Source organism: Labrus bergylta, chromosome 2 (assembly GCF_963930695.1).
Source record: "Labrus bergylta chromosome 2, fLabBer1.1, whole genome shotgun sequence".
Taxonomy (NCBI): Eukaryota; Metazoa; Chordata; class Actinopteri; order Labriformes; family Labridae; genus Labrus; species Labrus bergylta.
This window is the reverse complement of record NC_089196.1, coordinates 9,671,680-9,691,077: the sequence shown is the minus strand read 5'-3', so window position 1 is coordinate 9,691,077 and position 19,398 is coordinate 9,671,680. Positions and strand designations below refer to the sequence as shown.

General features: G+C 39.3%; 1 protein-coding gene across 4 annotated transcripts; it reads left to right on the top strand.

Moving 5' to 3' along the window:
* Positions 1 to 8: 8 nt before the first annotated feature.
* On the top strand, positions 9 to 19,043 carry glt1d1 (glycosyltransferase 1 domain containing 1). 4 transcript variants are annotated; one of them, XM_020632989.3, is made up of 13 exons: positions 36 to 461; positions 801 to 952; positions 1,119 to 1,224; positions 2,795 to 2,846; positions 3,868 to 3,904; positions 4,905 to 4,961; positions 11,985 to 12,083; positions 12,797 to 12,846; positions 13,683 to 13,699; positions 14,973 to 15,016; positions 15,484 to 15,599; positions 16,142 to 16,240; positions 18,567 to 19,043. In XM_020632989.3, the coding sequence occupies exons 1-13, from the start codon at positions 394 to 396 to the stop codon at positions 18,711 to 18,713; spliced, it is 1,044 nt and encodes a 347-aa protein (XP_020488645.1). In that variant the 5' UTR covers positions 36 to 393; the 3' UTR covers positions 18,714 to 19,043. The 4 variants fall into 4 exon arrangements, with proteins under 4 accessions (XP_020488648.1, XP_020488647.1, XP_020488645.1 ...); XM_020632991.3 differs by lacking the exon at positions 13,683 to 13,699 and having other exon boundaries at positions 32 to 461; positions 18,567 to 18,704; XM_020632990.3 differs by lacking the exon at positions 13,683 to 13,699 and having other exon boundaries at positions 38 to 461; positions 15,479 to 15,599.
* The last annotated feature ends 355 nt before the right edge of the window (positions 19,044 to 19,398 follow it).

Sequence of the window (19,398 nt, the reverse complement as noted above, 5' to 3'; positions counted from 1 at the left end):
ATCTTGCGGTTCGGTCTTTTTTTATTTTTTTCTATCTTTTGACTTTCGTGACGAGAATTTGTCAAGCGTTTTTTTTCTTTAGCGATTTAAATAAAGTCCTCAACAACAAAAATACTGAGTTTTTTTTTTTAAATGTGTTTTTCTTCCCTTATGTGTTTCCGAGGGACCATTTCGCAGACGGACTTGTAAACATTTCAGTGTGCTTTGCTCACGTCTACAGCTTTGCGCTGTGTGTGTGAGTAGCAGGCATGGATCCAGGAAATGTGATAGCAGTGGAGTCAAGCGAGCTTACAAAACAACACAAGCTCTGCTGTTTTCGATGTCTCGTCTATTTTTCAGTATTTTACCAGTACATGTGACCAGCTAGCTCGTTAGACAAGTCTATTTGAAGATATGAAAATACTTTTTCTTGCCTGTCTCAGTCCCAAAACTGGAAACCACACAACAGCTGAGAGAATAAGGTAATTCGCTCTGTTGCTAAGTGTAGCAGCTGTTGCTAAGCATTATTAACCTGGTGAGTCAGTAGGCAGCAGAAGTTCAGCTTCTTGTCCTGGCACCAGGGGTTATCTCAAAATAAACTTGTTTGGAAAATGTCTATTTAATTACAGAATGAATAATAAGTAAGGTCAGCTGTTCTATGATCAGCAATATGAAGCTCTTCTTGGCAGGAAGCAGTTTAGACACAGTTTGTTAGTAAGTATAGGAGACTTTTGACATTTACTTAGTATTAAGTTATCATTGCTCAATCACACTTTTTCCTCCTACCAGCCACCCATAGTCTTATATTTCTTTTATTTTAGATCCCACATTGAGTCAGCAGGTCACACCTGTGAGCTCAGAGATGCAGCAGATTTTCAGTCTCCTGCTGAGGTGGCAAACCTCATATCTCGAAATCCTCCATTTGAGGCTGCACTGGCCATTCATCTGTTCCGGGCAGGCAGGCTTCTTTTAGGTAAACATGTTTCCTGTTAAAAAAAAAAGATGTGTTTACTTTCCTTCTTAGCTGTAGCCATTCTTTGTGTGTGTGTCAACAATTACAGTAAACCTACAAGTTTACAGCTACCCATTCCACCACATGTCAGAAGCACCTTTTGTTTTCTGTTTCACCTTTACACCAGACATCCAAGTCCCCTTTGGCGTTATCTTTGGTGGAACAGACATAAATGAAGATGTGAAAGTTGAGAAGAAGCGTGTGGTTATGGAGCAGGTGCTACTGAAAGCCAGGTGATGTTTTTGCAAATGTATTTTGTTTAACCAATGTTTTGATTCTAAATTGAGTAAGCCCATTGTAGACCGTCCATCTTTTTAAAATTGTTTTCGGAAACAATTGTGAACATACAGTATATGGCATTTTCTGGCATATGGCATATATATATATATATATATATATATGTGTGTATATAATAAGGCTTTCCATATGATTCTAAAATGTTTAATAATATTTTTTATGGTAGGCGTTTTAACATCTTACAGCACATGTGCAACCTTAATCACTTTGATTATGAACTCATTCCATTTAGATGTGGCACTTTAAGGGCCTTGTTGTTGTACATGCTTATTTCTTGACATGGCTTCATGTCATAGTTATAAAGAACGAGGCACCAATTACTATTAGTTACACCTATGCTTGTCCAAGGTGGGATATCTGCCATGACACAGGGTTTGTTTTAAACATTCCTGGTGACAATATTAAGTCTTCTTAACATGGTCCATGTGGTCACTTATGGGACTTGTAGTCCAAATATGGTTGTAATGTATCACATGTTTTACCTACTTTTAGATAGAATTTTGATGCAGATGTCCCTGCCCTGAAGTGCAAGTAGGAAGTTACTGGAACCATTTACCCTTCCTGAATGAAGAGTTGTTCATATGAAATCAACAAGAAAACATCGAATTGAATAAACTATGTGATCTTCACTCTTGGTAATGCAGACAACTTCAACTTTAATGGCTTTACAACAAGCCATAAAATGATACTCGATGATACTTCCTAAAAAAAACCTGCACACAAGGCTTATTTAAATGCAGGGAAACCATTCATCTCTTCAGCGTTGTTGTAGCTTTCCCTTCAGTCCTAGATTATACAAGATTTGAAATCATTGCCATGAATTTGAATCACATCAGTCTGGAGTATTAGCATGAAAGTGAAAGGCTGAACATAAGCCTACTCCAGCTGTGCACGTTGTGTCTCCCCTTCTCTTCATAGTTTAAAGACATTTTTTGCACGCGTGCTTATCAATATCGTACTTGTGCCTTTAAATCAGTCCCTGGTGTTTTTGTTGTTATCATGGTAAAAAAAAAAAGAAAAACCTGGTATGAGTCATACATCACGTAAGTCTAGGGGGGATAATTGCCTTTTTGAGAGAAGGTGGGAAATCCAGGTCTCATGACTTCAAACATCTGGATCCACACACCTCCCACTGTTAGCGCCCTCTCACACAAACCTTGATCATGAAATTCAGTCACCTCTCTGAGCCTGTTGGCCCATTTACTGTTGCGTGCTCACACATGCTCAAATTAATACATCCCCACTGTTTTTTGCTCTACATTCTCTTAGGTTTCCTCTTTGTATTCTTGGCATGTTCATCCTTAAAATCCTTTCCTTCAAACCACAAGCAGTTATTCTGCTCTCACGCGCTCAGCCTCAGCCTGGAGACTTCTGTCTTTTAAAGTTGTTACCACTTCTTTGTGTGCTTTGTTGTCCAAAGTGTCGATGCTGTTGACTGTCTCTTGTGAAAATGACTTCAGTCAAATGGCCTTGCATTGGTTTTAATGACGTTCTTTTCTTAATCAGGTTTGCTGTTGCATTTACTGACAAACTGAAAGAAGAGGCAGAGTTATTTTTGGTATGATTTTCTTCTTTTTTTTTTTATTTTAAAAACTTGTGTCAGTGCAGTAGTTCATGTCTTAAACACTGATGGTTCCATGTGCAAGTCTGCGTCTAATGTGTCATAGCATGTTTCATGTCTCAATTCAAAGCTTTCTTGAGATTTAGTTGTACATACAACAGTAGTGCAAGCAAAATGAGAGAGCGTTTCTCACCAGGATCCAATAAAAATACATCTATCTATCAGTTCCACTCATTAAAGTTTTGACTATAGAACACTTCTGTGTGTACCTTTGTGCAGGTTCATTAGTATATGCACTACTGCCTGCTCTTCTAGAGTGCCAAACCACTTAATGTGCACATTCACACGAGCCTATTATAAATTGATATGTCACAATAAACAAAACATTATCCTAATCAAGAAGTGAAGGCCAAAGTTTTTTCAGTTGCACTTGAACAAACAGCAGTATCCTGATAGCTCCAATAAAACAGAACAGCAGGGCTTTTACTGTACAAACACAATATTCTGCACTGTCCTGCAATAGTTTGGCATTAAAACAATATTACAGCGTTTTATTTTCAGATTAGATTCCACCCGTAGGCTGTAGAATGAGGCGAGTGGCATGCTTTATCTCCACCATTTAGTGCTGACAGCAGGCAGACAGGACAGGCACTGAGAGGCATCACTGTGCGTTTTATTGTGACAGAAAACACACATAGGGGATGGATCCACTGTGATAACATCCACTCAATTTTCTTTCCATCCCCTCTTATTTATGTTTTAGCACCTCCATTATCTTACCAACTGCTTTCCCGACTTTCTTCTAAAGGTTAGGTTTGACTAAATGTGTTTGGAGCTGAAAGTGCATTTATTGACTGTTTTTATTGACTGACACAAAGAGAATGAAGCACAGGTAGAAAATAATCCAATGTCATTTGTATCAACAAACACAACCAAGAGTAACTGATTGATTCAAATACTTCATAATTATAATCTAGCTTTTGTTTTAACCGTCATTTTCCTGTGTTTTCCCCTGAAGCTGTCCCAGAGCAGTAAGATCTATGTCCAGCCCCAAGGTAAGCTCCGCAGGATGAACATCCTCGCCTCACGCTGTGCATGCTCGACTCGCCACCCAAGTGTTACATTAATCAGCTTTGACATTTTTTCCCTCCATTATCATGCTGTCTGCCGTACAGAGTTGTGTTTGCTCTCGCCATTGGCCGCCGTGCCATGTAGGACAGCCCGAATCACTCTTCCATGTTGCTTCCCACCAGTAGCCTTGTTTGGCAAATAGTGTCCCTTCATAGATTAGAGGAGAGCCTTTGGTCCGCTGCATGGCTGAGCCCAGACCACTAAAAGCTTATTTTGTTGTGCCTGTGAACAGATAGTGATCACACTGAAGTGCTTTTTACATGATGGATCACATGGAATCATGCCTATATACACACATACAGTGAATCTTTATATACAGTGCTTTTGTATATAGGTTTAATTAAAATAGCGTCTATTACAAATACGGCCTATGTGTTTGATCGGACTAAAGGTTATGAAGAATAGAGGTGATGTTTTAAATTCACAGTGTCAAACAAGCAGTGAAGTCAGATAAAGGACAGTGGCAAATAAATGCACAGGGGGCCCCTCAAAACAGCGTCCACCCCCATTAAGATATAAGTACGATCTTTACCGACTCATTTTTTGTAACTCGTCCATATTTAAAGCTAGACGAGCATCATTCAGTCATTTACTATTATATCAGTGAGTACTGTGTAATGAATCCCTTTTAGGGAGGTTTCATCCTGTCATTACAAATGTTGCACATTTTGAGCCACTGCTGTGATTTTAAGTTTATCAGCCCCTGGGGGCCCCCTACTGGCCTGGGGCCCCAAGCAGTTGTCTGCCTTGCCTGTTGAAAAGCTGCGCCCCTGATAAAGGAAAATCAGTTCTGAAATGATGATCTAATTATTTATTTTTTTAAACATGGTGCTAACTTCTGCATAATGTATATGATCATTAATGTCCAGGCAAAGCTGAATCAGTAACACTGTACCTTTTAATGTTTCTGTGTTTATTTGAAAGGGATCCGCTCAGAAGTGACTGAAAACTTCTGCTGGACTGACTTCTTGAGGAGCTCAGGTACTGTGACTGCGTCCAGCTGTAAAGTGAGACTTGATAATCCATTGGAGGTTTTTTTTTCTTGTCTTTATTTATTTATTTATTTTATAACAAACGCATAACAAACAATTCCGACCACAAAAGATAGAAAGGCTCATCACCAGGAACGTGAAATACTTTTTTTATGTATTTAAAGAGGGAAAAGGAAAGTAGATGTGTTGCATGGCGGTATGTGGCGTGGTCATGTCCCATAAAATCCTAGATGTCCTTTTACGTCCTTCATCACTGTGAATAGTTAAAAAGTTTGTATGAATTGTTTATTTGTTGTCTTTAATGGAAATGATTCCCGACTGAATCTGAAGTGGTGTCTGTCTGGTTTTATAAAATACCAAACTGATAAAAGCAATAACTGCAGAGGAAATTAAACAACAAATGCAGGGACTGATAGCCGGTAAATCACCAGGGGGCGACGGCTTTACAAATGAATTTGATCAAAAATTAAAGGACAAACATTCCCCTTACTACTTAAAGCTTAGAGTTATGCATTAGAGGGAAATGGGCACAGACATGACAATCAGTAATAATTACATTTATACATAAAGAAGGAAAGGATGCGACACAGTGTTCCTCATACAGGCCTATATCCCTTCTTAATACAGACTTTAAAATCATATCAGCATTATTAATCAACAGATTAAAAGCCATTATCATAGATATAAATAACCAGATCAGTGTGGCTTCATACCAGGAAGGCTTCTGGCAGACTGTATAAGACAAACTTTTCATTTAATTGATTTTGTTTAAAAGCCATTCAAAGTCCTGTTGATAACACTTGGTGCAGAGAAAGAAAAATTTTGATTTAGTGAGTTTACCTTTCATGTTAGAGAATATCAACAGATTTAGACGAGTAATTTATTTTGTGGTTTCAATCGATTCAAGTAACCCAAACTCCAAAGTCAAAACAAATGGTACAAAAGGTTAAGAAAATGTGGAAAGAGGAGGAAGGGAGATCCTCTCTCCCCTCTGTTAAAAGGTAGAGTCCAAGTCATCCTGCTATCATTTGATAATGATTCTAGTAATCATGTTATAAGCAAAGCTATGTCCTAAACTGAAGCAGGGTAGCACATTCACATCACTTTAAAGTGGCCTGTGTTTTTGATGCAATGAAATGGAGCGCTGCCTGCACATTACAATTGTAAAATAGATTTTATTGTGGTCATTATGACCAGCTCTATACACAGGTGTGCCACACGTTTGCAATATCGTGCTCAAAACACCCCTGCTTTATTGTAGACTGCATTCTTTGTCCTTACCTCCGAGGAAGCTCAGTGGAGCCACCTCTGGGTGCATGATAGGGAATCCATTTAAACAGCCTCAGTGTGAAAAACACCAGTCAGAAAGAATCTATTGAGTCTTTGCTGTGGTAGAAGCATCTACATGGTGGTTAAGGAGGAAAGAGCTTCAGTTCATATATCTATTTTCCCCCTTTCTCCTTCTCGCCTCAAAACTCTCATTTGAATAAATCAGTAAACATTTACATCAACACAAACAGCCTGGAGGTTTACCTGGACACTGCATTAGCGCTCAAAGAGAGCACAGATGAGTACAGAAAGGAGCAATTGATTAATAGCTCCACAGCCCGGGGTCATTTGTCACAACGCTTCACAACCAGTGCAAGAAATACTAATTGCCCAGAGTCACTTTTCCATTTGTTATATTTGAAACATGAGACGCGTCTATTGTTCTTTTCCTCAGATGTGATAAAAGCAGTGTAGTCTGACTTTTTAAAGCTGTAAAAAAAAAAATGTTCCAGTGTCTGCAGGTGTACTGTCTGATGGTGTTAGTATGTCCACATCATATTCCATGGATGAGTAAAATATCACTTACGGTTATTTAAAATAAAAAAGCAGTGTTAACCCCTGGTGCTGAAACGACAGCCATACTCTGATTTTGTTTCAGAGAATTATTTCAGAGAATGAATGAAGTCTGAATGAATGACCTCTGCTGCAGCCTGCATTTTGGATTTGAGAAAAAAATAATAATCACTAAACAATCTGGAGTGTAAATAAATAGACTGAGGTAGAGTTTGGATTATCAGTATTGTGTGGCCCCTGTGTTCATATCACACTGTAACAGAGCTCCACTGGTGTGCATAAAAAAAGACTTCAGCACTGGTGTGCGTAGACTTCAGCACTGGAGCTGTCAGTCCATGAAAGCCTCTTTGTGTATGTTGTTGTTGACCCCTGCTGTGAGGTTGGGTTGAGGAGAGACATGCTGAACAACACAGTAGAGGGAGCAGCGATACTTTGATTCACTGAAGGACTGAAATAGCCTGTTGGGAGTATGATGGTGTTTTTTTCTTTGTCCAGCTACTTTGTCCTCAATGGATCAAATTGAGCAGATTATTCAGGAAACTTTCAGTGACATCTTGTGATCTCAGATGATCAGATGAACAGAGAAAAGCCCCTTTCCTCTGTCATTATATAACCATACGAAGATGTCAGACTGTTTGATCCATATCAAATAAATATGAAATGTGTGTACATAAATATTAGAGATCACTGGCATAGCTCATGCTTGAATTAATGTCAAGTGTTTTTGCCATTGAAAGATATTCCAAATGTCTTCCTTCGCATGGCTCACCCAGTTCTTCATGGTTGTTTGTGTCTTTATGGAAGGCAAGTGTAAAGCTGCATGTTCCAGGATTTGTATTTAATTAGCTCAGGCAGTTTGGCTGATCAAAATGTTCTGTTATCTGGCTTATCTGTGCGAACAGTGTGGATGTGCAGAGATGAGAGTAAACAACATTTGTCTGACTTGTAGTGATGAAAACCTTCAATTCAGGAACTAAAGAAATGTTGTAATTTGTACGACTCTTTAGAACCAAACAAGTGTGGGGGTTGATGTCATAAGATTAAAATGTTCAACAGTATCTATTCGGCTAAGTATACTTTATTTTTTTGTTTTTTTGTTCATGTGAGTTTTAGGTTGAACTTCTTTTTACCGTGGCCTTGTCATTATTTTGTCCCCCCTGAGAGTATCTTTTCCCCGTTCCACAATAGATTATGTTCATATCGACATGTGCTACTATTTCCATACGACAAACACAGCGCCTCACATACTGGTCAAAACACTAGGGAGTTGTTGAGAATGCCTCCCAGATATCAAAGACAAATGTAGAAAAGAAAAGGTCTAACATAGAACTCACAGAGCTGCAAAGAGACTGGGAGAAAAGATCGCTGCTGGCACAACACATGATTTGTACACGTTTTACTCCCCTGAGGAAAGATGAATAGTTTTTTTTTTATTTCTTTGAATTTCTTTCTCATTTTGACAAGTCTGAGCTCTGCTATGATTCCTGCTTGTCTCCATGTTTTTTTTCCCTGCACCTTCCTCTGAGGTAGTGACTTGTTTGTTTCCTGCGAATCAATGCGAGTAACTTTCGATATGGCCCCCAGATTTAGAGCTTTTTTTTTTGACAATCGGCTCCCGGGATCAGGGTCAATGCCAAAACTCCTCGCTGTCATTTTAAGATTCTCTTTAATAGCATTAAAGAGCTGCTTCAGCCTCCTGATCTGGACTTATCTGGCAGCAGGGGATTTCACTTGACTGTCGCTGCGCTTTAAGCACGTGCTCATGTCTGTTTGTGGTATTAGTTTTGAAATGTTTTGTGTCTCATTTTTGTCACTAACAAAGAAAACACTTTGTGTTAAGGGCTTTCGTTTTAATCCGCTTTGATTTTGTGTTAATAATTCCTTTACCTTACAGTGTTGCATTTAGACCACCTCACTTAAAGTTTCATTAAAAACTAAGGTGTCACAATACTTTACAGTTGAAAAGTAAACTTGTAAACTCAACATGAGGTTGAAAATGTACACACCTTCAAAAGGATTTGAAAATGTGTTAAGGGATTCATTGTCTCAAAGGAATCAAACAGGACATCAGTGATCTCCTCACTTTCCCTCGGGGTCACTTACAGGTCGGATACGTCACATGTCATATGAAATCTTAATGTCTACATGACAGATTGGCACAAGATTTAGTACAGAATTTAAAGTCTCTAGACAATAAATCCTTATGACTGTAATGATCCTTAAGCTTATCCACTAATATCACCATGAGGTTTACATTTGTGGTTTTTTAATTAAGACATTCAGGTCACCCTGCCGTCAATCGTATAGTTCCGGTGATCCCAATACTTTCTATCCCACGGATTAAATTTCAAATTGTTTCTTTCTTTAGTCAATGAGCAAACACAAGCAATTGCTATGATGATTGTATCTTTATCAGCTGTTTCTGTTGTGCAAAAAAACCGCTATCCATAGCATGCTAACACACCAAATTAAGTAGGTGAATATGCCACGGGTTATATGGTACACAGTGTTAGAACCCATCGTCGATGAACCCAGTTCATCTGTTTTTGGTGAGTCTCAGTTGTTCTGTAAATATGAAGTTACAAAGAGACTTCACTGTGGCTGACTTCAACGATATGAGCTTGAAAAAGGAGAATTCATTTCTTGTGATTTACTTGTAATCCACATTCTTGACCCTCTGTGGGACCGTGTTGACTCCACGTAAACATAGCCTATTTTAGATTTTTAAATACAAAGACAAACCCATTTAATTGTTCAAAGCATTGATGATCTAAAAGAGTGGTCACATGTTCCCACAGGGGTTAATTATGCTTTTTGCATTTTTGAAGTACAGGTTTGTACAGTACATGTCACACAGCCCCAAATTTCAAATTTTTCATCCTGATGATCACCTACAAAAATCTGAGTCACCTTCATTGGTAATTAAATATATCTTCAAATTTATTATAAGAAATAAAAAAAACGTTATGTTGCCCTTAAGCAACATTGTACCATAATGGAATGACATGCTGTACGGCCATACCAGGCATACTATGTTGGACTACACATTTATTTCATTTGTAATGAAAAGACGTAGAACTATCTAAATGTATTTGTCATTAATAATATTTAGTAATGCATTCTTATTCACAAACTATATCTGCCCTTATTGTGATTTATGAATCTGTACCTTTTCTATGGCTCTTTCAAAAAGCCATAAAGCACGGGAGGCCCTGCCAGCTGAGGAGAGTGAGGATGAGGTATCATATAATGAGAAGGAAGTCAGTTACAATGCAAATACTCAGGTTGTTCTGCCATTGTGAAAGTGCTGTGCTTAAAACATGCTACCTTCCAGTGTTTTTCTGTTGAGAGGAAATGCTTCCTCAACTTTCAGAAGCACTGAGGTGCATTAGTGAGGAAGGAGAATTTGTGTGTGTGTGTGTGTGTGTACATGCAGGTCTTTGTGTGTGTATGTGCATGCTCATTAGGATTATGTTCATATAAGGATAAGGTCATGGTGATATTTAAAGTTTTTGAAACAACATTGAGGGTAATGATTTAATATTATAATTTATTTGATATGATGATTTTGGTTGTATTTGTGTTCCACAATGTTAACTGAGAGCAAATTCTTTTTCTTCATTGATTTCATAATGTGTACCACAGAGGGTTAAGTTTGTACAAATAATTGAATCATCATGAAGATTAGTAAGAGAGTAAAAATTAAAACTTTGTCGGGTCTGTCCTTCTGATGAGAATTAAAATTGCTTGTTTGATGAATGGAGGTCAGATCGATCAATTCTGATGCATTCCAGGCAGTCAGGAAATCTAAACACTGATTGGCTTCTATAAAACAGAGTCCAGCAGATTTGGCGCTCTAGTTAATATATTTTGTTTCAGAACTGAATGTTAGCTGTACTTGTATGAAGATATCAGATTATAGAGATAAATCGGAGATTACTGCTGATGGAAGCGGGATGTCATTGCAGCAGGCTGCGTTCCACCTGCTTTTGTTCTCTACACAGATTGCATTTATGGACCGTATAAAGAATGGACAACACAGCTCTCCCTTCCCCCATTGTGCAAAAATGAAGCCAAAATATCCTTTTGTCATGCTGACGTGTGCACTGGTGACGTCATTTGGAGTCAGAAGTGTGCAGTAGAGAACCTGCAGCGGTTTTGAAGCCACGCCCCTTCCTCGAAACAAAAACACATTTAACAGCAAAGATTCTTCAGCTCAGCACAGTCGACAATAGAACAGATACTTGTGTCGGTTTGTGGCAGACACTGACGGTTATGGAAGTTAAATGACAATTTCTCCTCCACTGTGGTGCACACAGTGCTCTGCAAGGGCCAAATTTGTCAACAGAGCTGTCAATCATGACAGTTTATTCTTTTTTATATCATGAAATAACTAAATGAATAGAAGCTTCTCAGAGCTCACTAGCCATTTTATTTGACAATCTATGGCCGACACAAAAGCCTGCTGATGATTGGTCAATACTACCTGGACTACAATCATAATCCAGAACCCTTCCCGTAATAAAATCCAGTCTCCTGGAAACAGAATCTTCATTTTAATGTAGAATCTGTAGATAGAGATTATAAGGTTCCTGCCTAATTTAAGCAATTTAGCAAAAACAGAGAATAAGAAAAGCTTCAGGATTAGAGGTTCTGACAACGTCAAGATGTCTTTCATTCATTGAAACATTAGCCTGATAAAGTGCTATGGAAAATACATTTCTCTAATCAGTTTTTAGAAAAGATCCTTGATTGTTTTTTGTGCATTCTTCATCTGGACTGAACCTAAAGAGTTCAGTTTAGTGCCACAACCTCTCAGTTACATAAGGAGTTTTAAAAATGTTTGTTGTTTTATTAACGTATCTTGATCTGGGGCTGTTTGGTGTGTAAATTATCACCCAAACACTCATCATGTGACTCTGTAGTTGGGACACCATGTTACACACTGATTGGGCTTCAACCTTCGAATGTTTTCAGCCGACGATTTCCCTGCTGAGGGTTGCAACTCCGATCAGAGAATTGTGGGAGCACATTAGTCACCGCTGTCTTATTTTCCTCATGACCTTGGGTGATGTATTGCTTTCATTATCTAGCGATGTACTTGGGATGTTCATTATGCAGTGTTTTGATATTGTGCTGCTGTCTTTCTGTGCGTCTGGCTCCTCTCCAGGTTTAAGCAGTGAGCCTGTGGACGAGCTGCGTGTTTTCCTGCTGGTGTGCGGCCTCAGGAGAGTCAAGGACCCACTCTATCTGTTGCATGTTTTCTCAGGTAGACCATGAAATAACCATGTTTACCATCCGTTTGCATGCATGTTCTGCTTATGAATATGTATAAACAAACATAGAGCAAATACGTTAATAAAGTCATGACAGAACAAATAGGCCAGTTGAAAGAGGGCGGGATGTTTCCAGCCTGCATGTTTTCAACCTTCCTGTCAGGTACTACCCTCGATTACAAACACACGCACATTTCTGTAGTAGCCTGTGGTAGAGGCAATGGCTGTGTCTTCATACATTAGGAATGAAGTCAGATCTCTGTGGTTGAGTTTCAGCTAATTGAAAATTTATGTGAAAGTGCAACGAGATTCTTCTGACAGCTCATGTTAGCCCTACAAAGAAATTATCTCTTGCTTTTATACGGTTTCTCTCACAAGCTAAGTCTTATATGTCTCAAGAGTGTACCATTGAAATCTTATAGATCCTTTTTATTTACGTTCTCTTTTATTTGATGTGATTTTCAAAGAACACAGTTATGGTAATAAGGTGGCACTAGAGGGCGTCAAACTGTATATTAAAGTTTCATCCAGATGGGAGGAGTACACGTGTGGATTTCAGCATCTTGGAAGTTTGTATTCTCAAAGCCAGCATGGCTTTTAACATTAAACACAAAAACAAATGTGCTGCTCTCAAGAAAGCTGCTGCTATTCATGTTGTATCCCAAACAGTTGCCTTAAATTTCCACTTGTGTTTTCTGTTTTTCAGAATGGCATTGTGAGAACCCGCTGAATGTGTTGGTCATTATTGGGCCAAAGGTGAGTTGTCATATACCTGCCATATGTGCCCTTGTGTACAATGATGCTCTGAACAGTAGAATTAACCTATAATAGAAACCTTCCTTGGGTATCCAGGCGGCCTCTAATTGGATGTAGCGGAGATACTGGCTTAACTCTTTAGCAGGAACTCTTTAGTCCTCCGTGGGAGGAAAATACAATCTTCTGCAATCATGTCAAGGGTCAACAGCAGCAGCAGCAGCCGCAGTCGTCCTGATTGTTTTAATGTGTGTCCAACTGGGTATCTCACTGCTTTATATACTAATGCGTCTCCTGCTCTGGATTAGCGCTCGGATTTGACCAGTGACCTGTAACGGCACTTTATTCTGACACATGGACGCGCATTTATCTAAGCCTGCTGATTTCTATTACAGCAAAAGCAAAGAGACGTCACTCCTCATCATGTTTCTGTCATGTGTGTTATTCCTCTGGACATGACCTCACAAGCACACGCATGTACACACACACAAAGTGGCTCCACGTCAAGTCAAATAATTGGAAAAAAGCAATAAAGCCTGCCATGATGTATGATGATTCATAAATCATGGCAGAGAATCAAATCAGAGGAGGGAGGGTTTTATACATTTACTGTAAAAGTTTATATTTACCTGATTGCACTTTTATGTTCTGTCTACTCGGTGCTGCAGATAGAAGTCACGTCCCGGGCAGCAGCGAGCAGCCTCACTGCTCTAATGACTGTTCCTCCTTTCCAATCTCTCACTCATTGATTTCTCTCTTCATCTCCTCTTCCCACTGACTTGCTTTGATACCACATGAGTGTACAGTTTTTTTTAGTGTCTGTTCTTTCTTTCAAACAGTGGTGTCAGGCAAAAAGGTATGTTCTGCTTTAGTTTTTCCGCTCAAGAAACAACTCAATTAGACATGGCCAGGGGCTCATACACGGTCGCACCACTGCCGCTTCTCGCTCCGCTTTGTTGTTGTTTGATGAAATGGTTCAGTGGAAGCAGAGACGTGTGATTCATCTCGACTCTTCTGATTCAGAGTGGAAGCATGTATGCCTATTTGTTTGCCTGAGAAATGAAAAGCCACACACTATTATTATAATAAACATGTACTTGTATATTCTTCTATAAGTACAGGATTCCACTTTTGATTGAAAATGACTGAGTCAAAAGAAGTAAAAGTAAAATCTTAAAAATCTATACTAACAGAATGAGACGTGTACTATAAACCCACAGCTACTTCACTCCAGTAATAAGCACTCTGGCTGCACGGCATCTGTCATTAAGAGGAGAATTCAGGTCAGTTTGTCAGCAATGACACACGTCCCTCAACTGTAACTGGGCTTCATCAAGCCCCACAGTGTGCAGCATGTTCAGTGCTATTATTGCTTCATATAAGGAAGGGTTATTCTTAAATGTTATACTTCATCTGGTCAGCTTTTTAACCAAATATTTGCTGTACATAATAAGGACAGAAAGGCATCACAAAACAGACACAGGGCGGACAGATTCACTCTGTAGATTTAAAACGTTGTTATTGCTTTCCCTTTTTATGACTCATCACATCTTTCCCCTTTCATTTCTGTCGATTCACCAAGCTACGGTGCAGGATCAGTACAGTGCTTAAATCAGTTGTTTGTTAATACAGCCTTTATCCTGATACAGCCACACACTGGTTTTACAATGTCCGCTAAACCCTCAGATTAGACCAGGATAGAAAAAAAAAAAAAAAAAAACTCTCTTCCGTCTAGATTCTTCGAATTCAATGCACAACACGCTGTACTGTAGATTCCTCTGAAAAATGTCATGAGCTATAAAATGAAAGAGGGGAAAAAGTAGCAGCTTGCTTGGCAACATCTTTGACCTAAATTGCTATGCTTTGACTTTTCTGTGGGCAGGCTAATGCACGCAAATCCCACACTGCAATTAATCAGATTGGCCACCCACCCCACCCTGACCCCAATCTCTGGAAATAGAGGATTTACAGAGAATGATTTGCCCATGATAGAAATTATTAATTGTGTCATTGTGTATTTTATCCTCTCGATTAAGTCATTGCTGGAGTCCTTGATGAAAACACATCTTTTTGAAATGAAGTAAACAGGTTTTTTTTACTCTTCTCTGTAACGTCTCTGTCTCTCTTAGATTGATCCTGTGCTTACAGCTGAGGTGGAGGCATTTGTTCAAAGGTAAGTTACCTTTCCTTTTTCAGTAAAAAATCTCTGAAATAAGGCTTGAGATCTGACAGTCTAATGGCAGACACTTTGCTTCTGTGAGAAACTTGAACACTGCTTTTTATCCCACGCAGCACAGAAAAGTATCTCAGTAAATACAGCTTACATTTATCTTGACATAATGTAAACAGAGTTAAAATCTTCAGGGAGCACCAAAATACTTTTTTCAAAACGACTCTCCCTACTCTAATATCGTGGTTGCTCTTTCAGTTCCCTCGCCAAAGGCGTCCACCACAACAAAGATGTTTGCGGCAGGAAGCTGCCCTCTCTGCTTAGGACTTTACCTGGTCTCACAGTGCATGTCACACATAGTGCAGCCGTGTTTCCTGCCCCAAGCTTGTCACTGCCCTTTAGCATCATTCACGCCTCTATGAGCCCAGAGTCACGCAGAACTCAACTCTGCCTGTACTTCTGCAGAACAGCAGGGGTCTTCTTGGCCCAGGAGAGAAGCCAGCAGGAGCTTCATGCTGCCATGAAAAGGTGCTCCGCCGTGGTCAACAGCTCCGTATCAGAGGGCATGTCAGCTGCCATCTTGGAGGTAATCATCTTCGGGGCTTGTGGGTAACAACAGCAAAATGCATCTTAATTTGACTCGTGTATCGTGCTGCAGAACAATATCTTGGTAATGAGAGTTGGTTTTATCCTAAGAAAAAAACTGAAACTGTGTGAATATTTACAGCAGTCCTTATCTTGTGAGTTCTCACTCAGCTACAATGTTATCTGACCACTTCAGGGACAATTACCCAAATTAATTGCTTGACTCCAATCTTCCTATTCCTGAGTGAGCAAAACCTGCAAATCCACTTAATCTCTCTTAAACTCAGTCGATTAAGACAATCCACAGTAGGCTTAAAGTCTGATTAGTCTGCTAGCATGTTTCACTCAACAACCTGCTGAAGGTATTAGCTGATAAAGATTAATTCTGTAAGTGAATCAAAGCAGTGATGAGCAGAATAGCATATCAGTATACATGCCAAGGTGTCTTTTTTTTTTTTATATATACAAGAGTGAGTAACTTTTGCCTGTGACATTGTAATTCTCAGCAACCTCTCAGTGCTTAATCTCTCTCTGCTCCGACAGGCCATGGATCTCGGGGTACCCGTGTTGGCCCGGGACATTCCAGGAAACGCAGCTGTAGTTCAACATGAGTTCACCGGCCTACTGTACTCATCACCTCAGGTAGATAGGGACAAACACGTACCAGGTCACAAAAGACGTTAAGCCCAGTTAAGCTTTAATACTGAAGATAGAGAGGATAAACTTCATTATCATCACTGCAGCCAAAAACTACTCCTTTAACCTCAAATAACCGAGAAAGCATTTAAGACATGTACGTCCACTTCTCAGGCATGGCTTTATCTTAAAAACAAACAACAATAAAAACAGTTTGAAGCAGAAAAAACAATGTTAATTTTCTAATCTTTCTACTAAAAAGTTCTCCTGACTACAGTCCGACGTATGGAAGTGTTATAAAACAGAATGAGCTGGGTTTTTTCTTAGGTGCTCGGATTAGAATCAAAAAGTGTAGCCTTCAGGGACAGAGTATAGATACAAAACGACCACATGGTGATGCAACACATGGCATCATGCAGGAAAGGGCAAAGCGGGGAGTTCCCATGAGAACTCTTCAGTCTGATGTATAATGAGGTTTGATCAGAGTTTTCTATAAACACTGTCTGCCTGCTGGAGAGGCCGTCATTAAAAACATTTCCAGCACACTTTTTCCTGTCATATTAAAAACACTTCTTCTTGGTTTCTATTAAAGTAACTTGTATTATTTAAGATGAAGATTTGCATTCAGTCATCAGAAAGTCTTGATCTCAAAGTTCATGTGAGGAACTTGAGGTTTGTGGACAAAGTGGTACCTTTTATCATTTGCTGATTTAGTCCTGGATGTGTATAAATGGTGCTTTTAAAAAAATTATACTAGATTATATTTGCAGTCAAATGTTTCCCTCATTAAGTGTTTTTTCCATGGGAAATGTAAATGAGACTGTTTCTGGCATCATTTCATCTGACACCTACTCTGGCATCTGTGGTTTCAGGCATTAGAAATTACTACATATAAATAATCCATCGTGTTGCCAACAGTCTTTCATCGTGTTTGCTCTTGTAGGTCATAAAAAGCATCTGTATAAATTAAAGTCTGTTTCATAACCAGCTAAAATCTCCTCAGGAGCTTTAAGTTATGAGAAAAACAGCTATGCTTATGTTGGCAGGTATCAGAGAAACAAGCTAGGCTAATGTTAGCAGGTATCAGAGAAACAAGCTAGGCTAACGTTAGCTGAAAAAGGACAATAGCAAAGGTTAAGGTCAGATCACAAAGGGCTTGACCGTGCTACTGTCATGACAACCAGCATGCTCTACTCTAGCGTGATGTTGTTTTAACTGTTGAGATAAATCCTCCCTGGGGGAGGGGAGTGGGGGTCACGTGCGCTCAGCTGAGCTGCCAGGAAGAAGCTCACACAGATGGTTACAGCATCTTGGGCTGGATAAACCATGACCTCAGCCAGAACCGATGGGCAACAAGCACCAGTCTTTCAGCCAAAACTTCCCTTGCGGTGGATCACACTCAAGAGTTTGTTTTCATTTCTGCCCGCTTTAAAATCCTTCTTTTATCAACATCCTTGTTTTTGATTGACAGTATTTTTGGGTCTTTAAGCCTTAAGGGTAATTACACGAGGAGTATAGGTATCAAGAGAAGTGTCTAAAGAAACAAACACACAAGCACTTTAAGGCTTTAAAGAGAAAAATGGTAACTCTGTCTGGCTCTATAATTTGCACTAAAAGTGAAGTGATTATAAGCATGCCGCTCATAAGTTGAGCTTTAATCCTGTTGCAGAGGCTTTATAGCACTCATATGGCCATAGAGAAGAGCAGTTTAGCAGTTTGCTACCAAGAGCCTCTCCAGACATAATCACATCACTTGAGTGAAGTGAAGTAGAGTGAATTGGCCTTCTAACTGGCAGCAGCTGAAACTTTGTATGCCCACTGGCTCTCTGCTGCAGTAAATGTTGGCTGCCATGTTGCAGGATCCCTTTCAGGCACTTCACTTTGTTTTGTTGGAGGCTCGAGTCAGTCTGCAGGGCCAACAGATGAGCAACAAGGATTCCGGATGCTGTTTGGATACAGCATCTCTCAATCATTGTTTTTATCCTCATCTTCCCCTCCCGGTGACCCTGTGAGAGCTGCAGTTACATTGTTTCTCTGTATCTGTCACTTTTTCACCTTTCTTCAGAAGCGTGTGAGAGGTGGCAGCTATGAGGATAGACTTACAAGGTCTATTGGACAGCTGTTTGCAGATCTTTAGCCATCAATATCTCCATTTTTTGGCAATGTCTTTTCACTAATCAGTACACTAACTTTTATCTGAATTCTCTTCTTGTGCCTTGGAATATCTTTTAGATTTAAAAAGAAAAAAGCATACCTTCAGGCAACTTCAATAGAAAGCTTTAAGTGATATTTGGCAGTAAATAAGAACTTATTGTGTCCCTGTCCCTGCCAGGAATTCGTACATCAATCCCAGAGGCTCCTGTCAGATCCTGCGCTCAGAGAGAGAGTGGTGAGGAATGGGAAACTGTACGTGGAAGAGTGTCACGGGCTGAAGCAGGAGAGAGAAACCTACCAGCAGCTGGTGAACACTTTGCTCTGAGCATGTCTTACAATTCAACCTCTCTTTGTATACTTTCTCAGGAACCTTAGCATCAAAGAATGGGGCATTAAATTGTTGTTTTTACCTAGCAAATGTAATAATTATCAAAGTTGTCTTATCCATTAAAAAAAACAAAATAAAACAGGTTACAAGGTGCCTGTGTAAAATAGCGAGTTTTATCTGAAGTGCCTTATTGAACATATTCTGCAGAGCACTTTGAACTCAACAACCTGGGTAGAAATTGTTGTTGGATTTAATAAAAATTGGAATGTATTTGGAATGGATGACATACTGTTATTTATGGCTTTGTATAAATATAGAAAAACATTGGTTCTTTGTCTGTTCATTTGAGTTTGACAATGCAATGGTTATTGTTGACTCGATGGGGATTTCAATTGGTATGCTGGTTGTAAATTGTTGTTAAACCATTCCACAAACAAAGTACAGAATCAACTCATCTTCTCTTGGTAAATACGTTTCCAATATGTTTTTCCTCTCCTGTACTCTATACTACCGTATTCATTTTTAATAAGGTGCAACGGTTGGGTTGCACACCTTCAAAGGCCCGGCAAAAACTCAATTTGTTTAAAGGGCAGAGGGTCACTAAAGGTTCTAGTAATTTGCTGTTACAAAGGTTGGTTTTGCAACACAGTGGGAGCATGGGCTGGTTTGAAAAAAATGAATG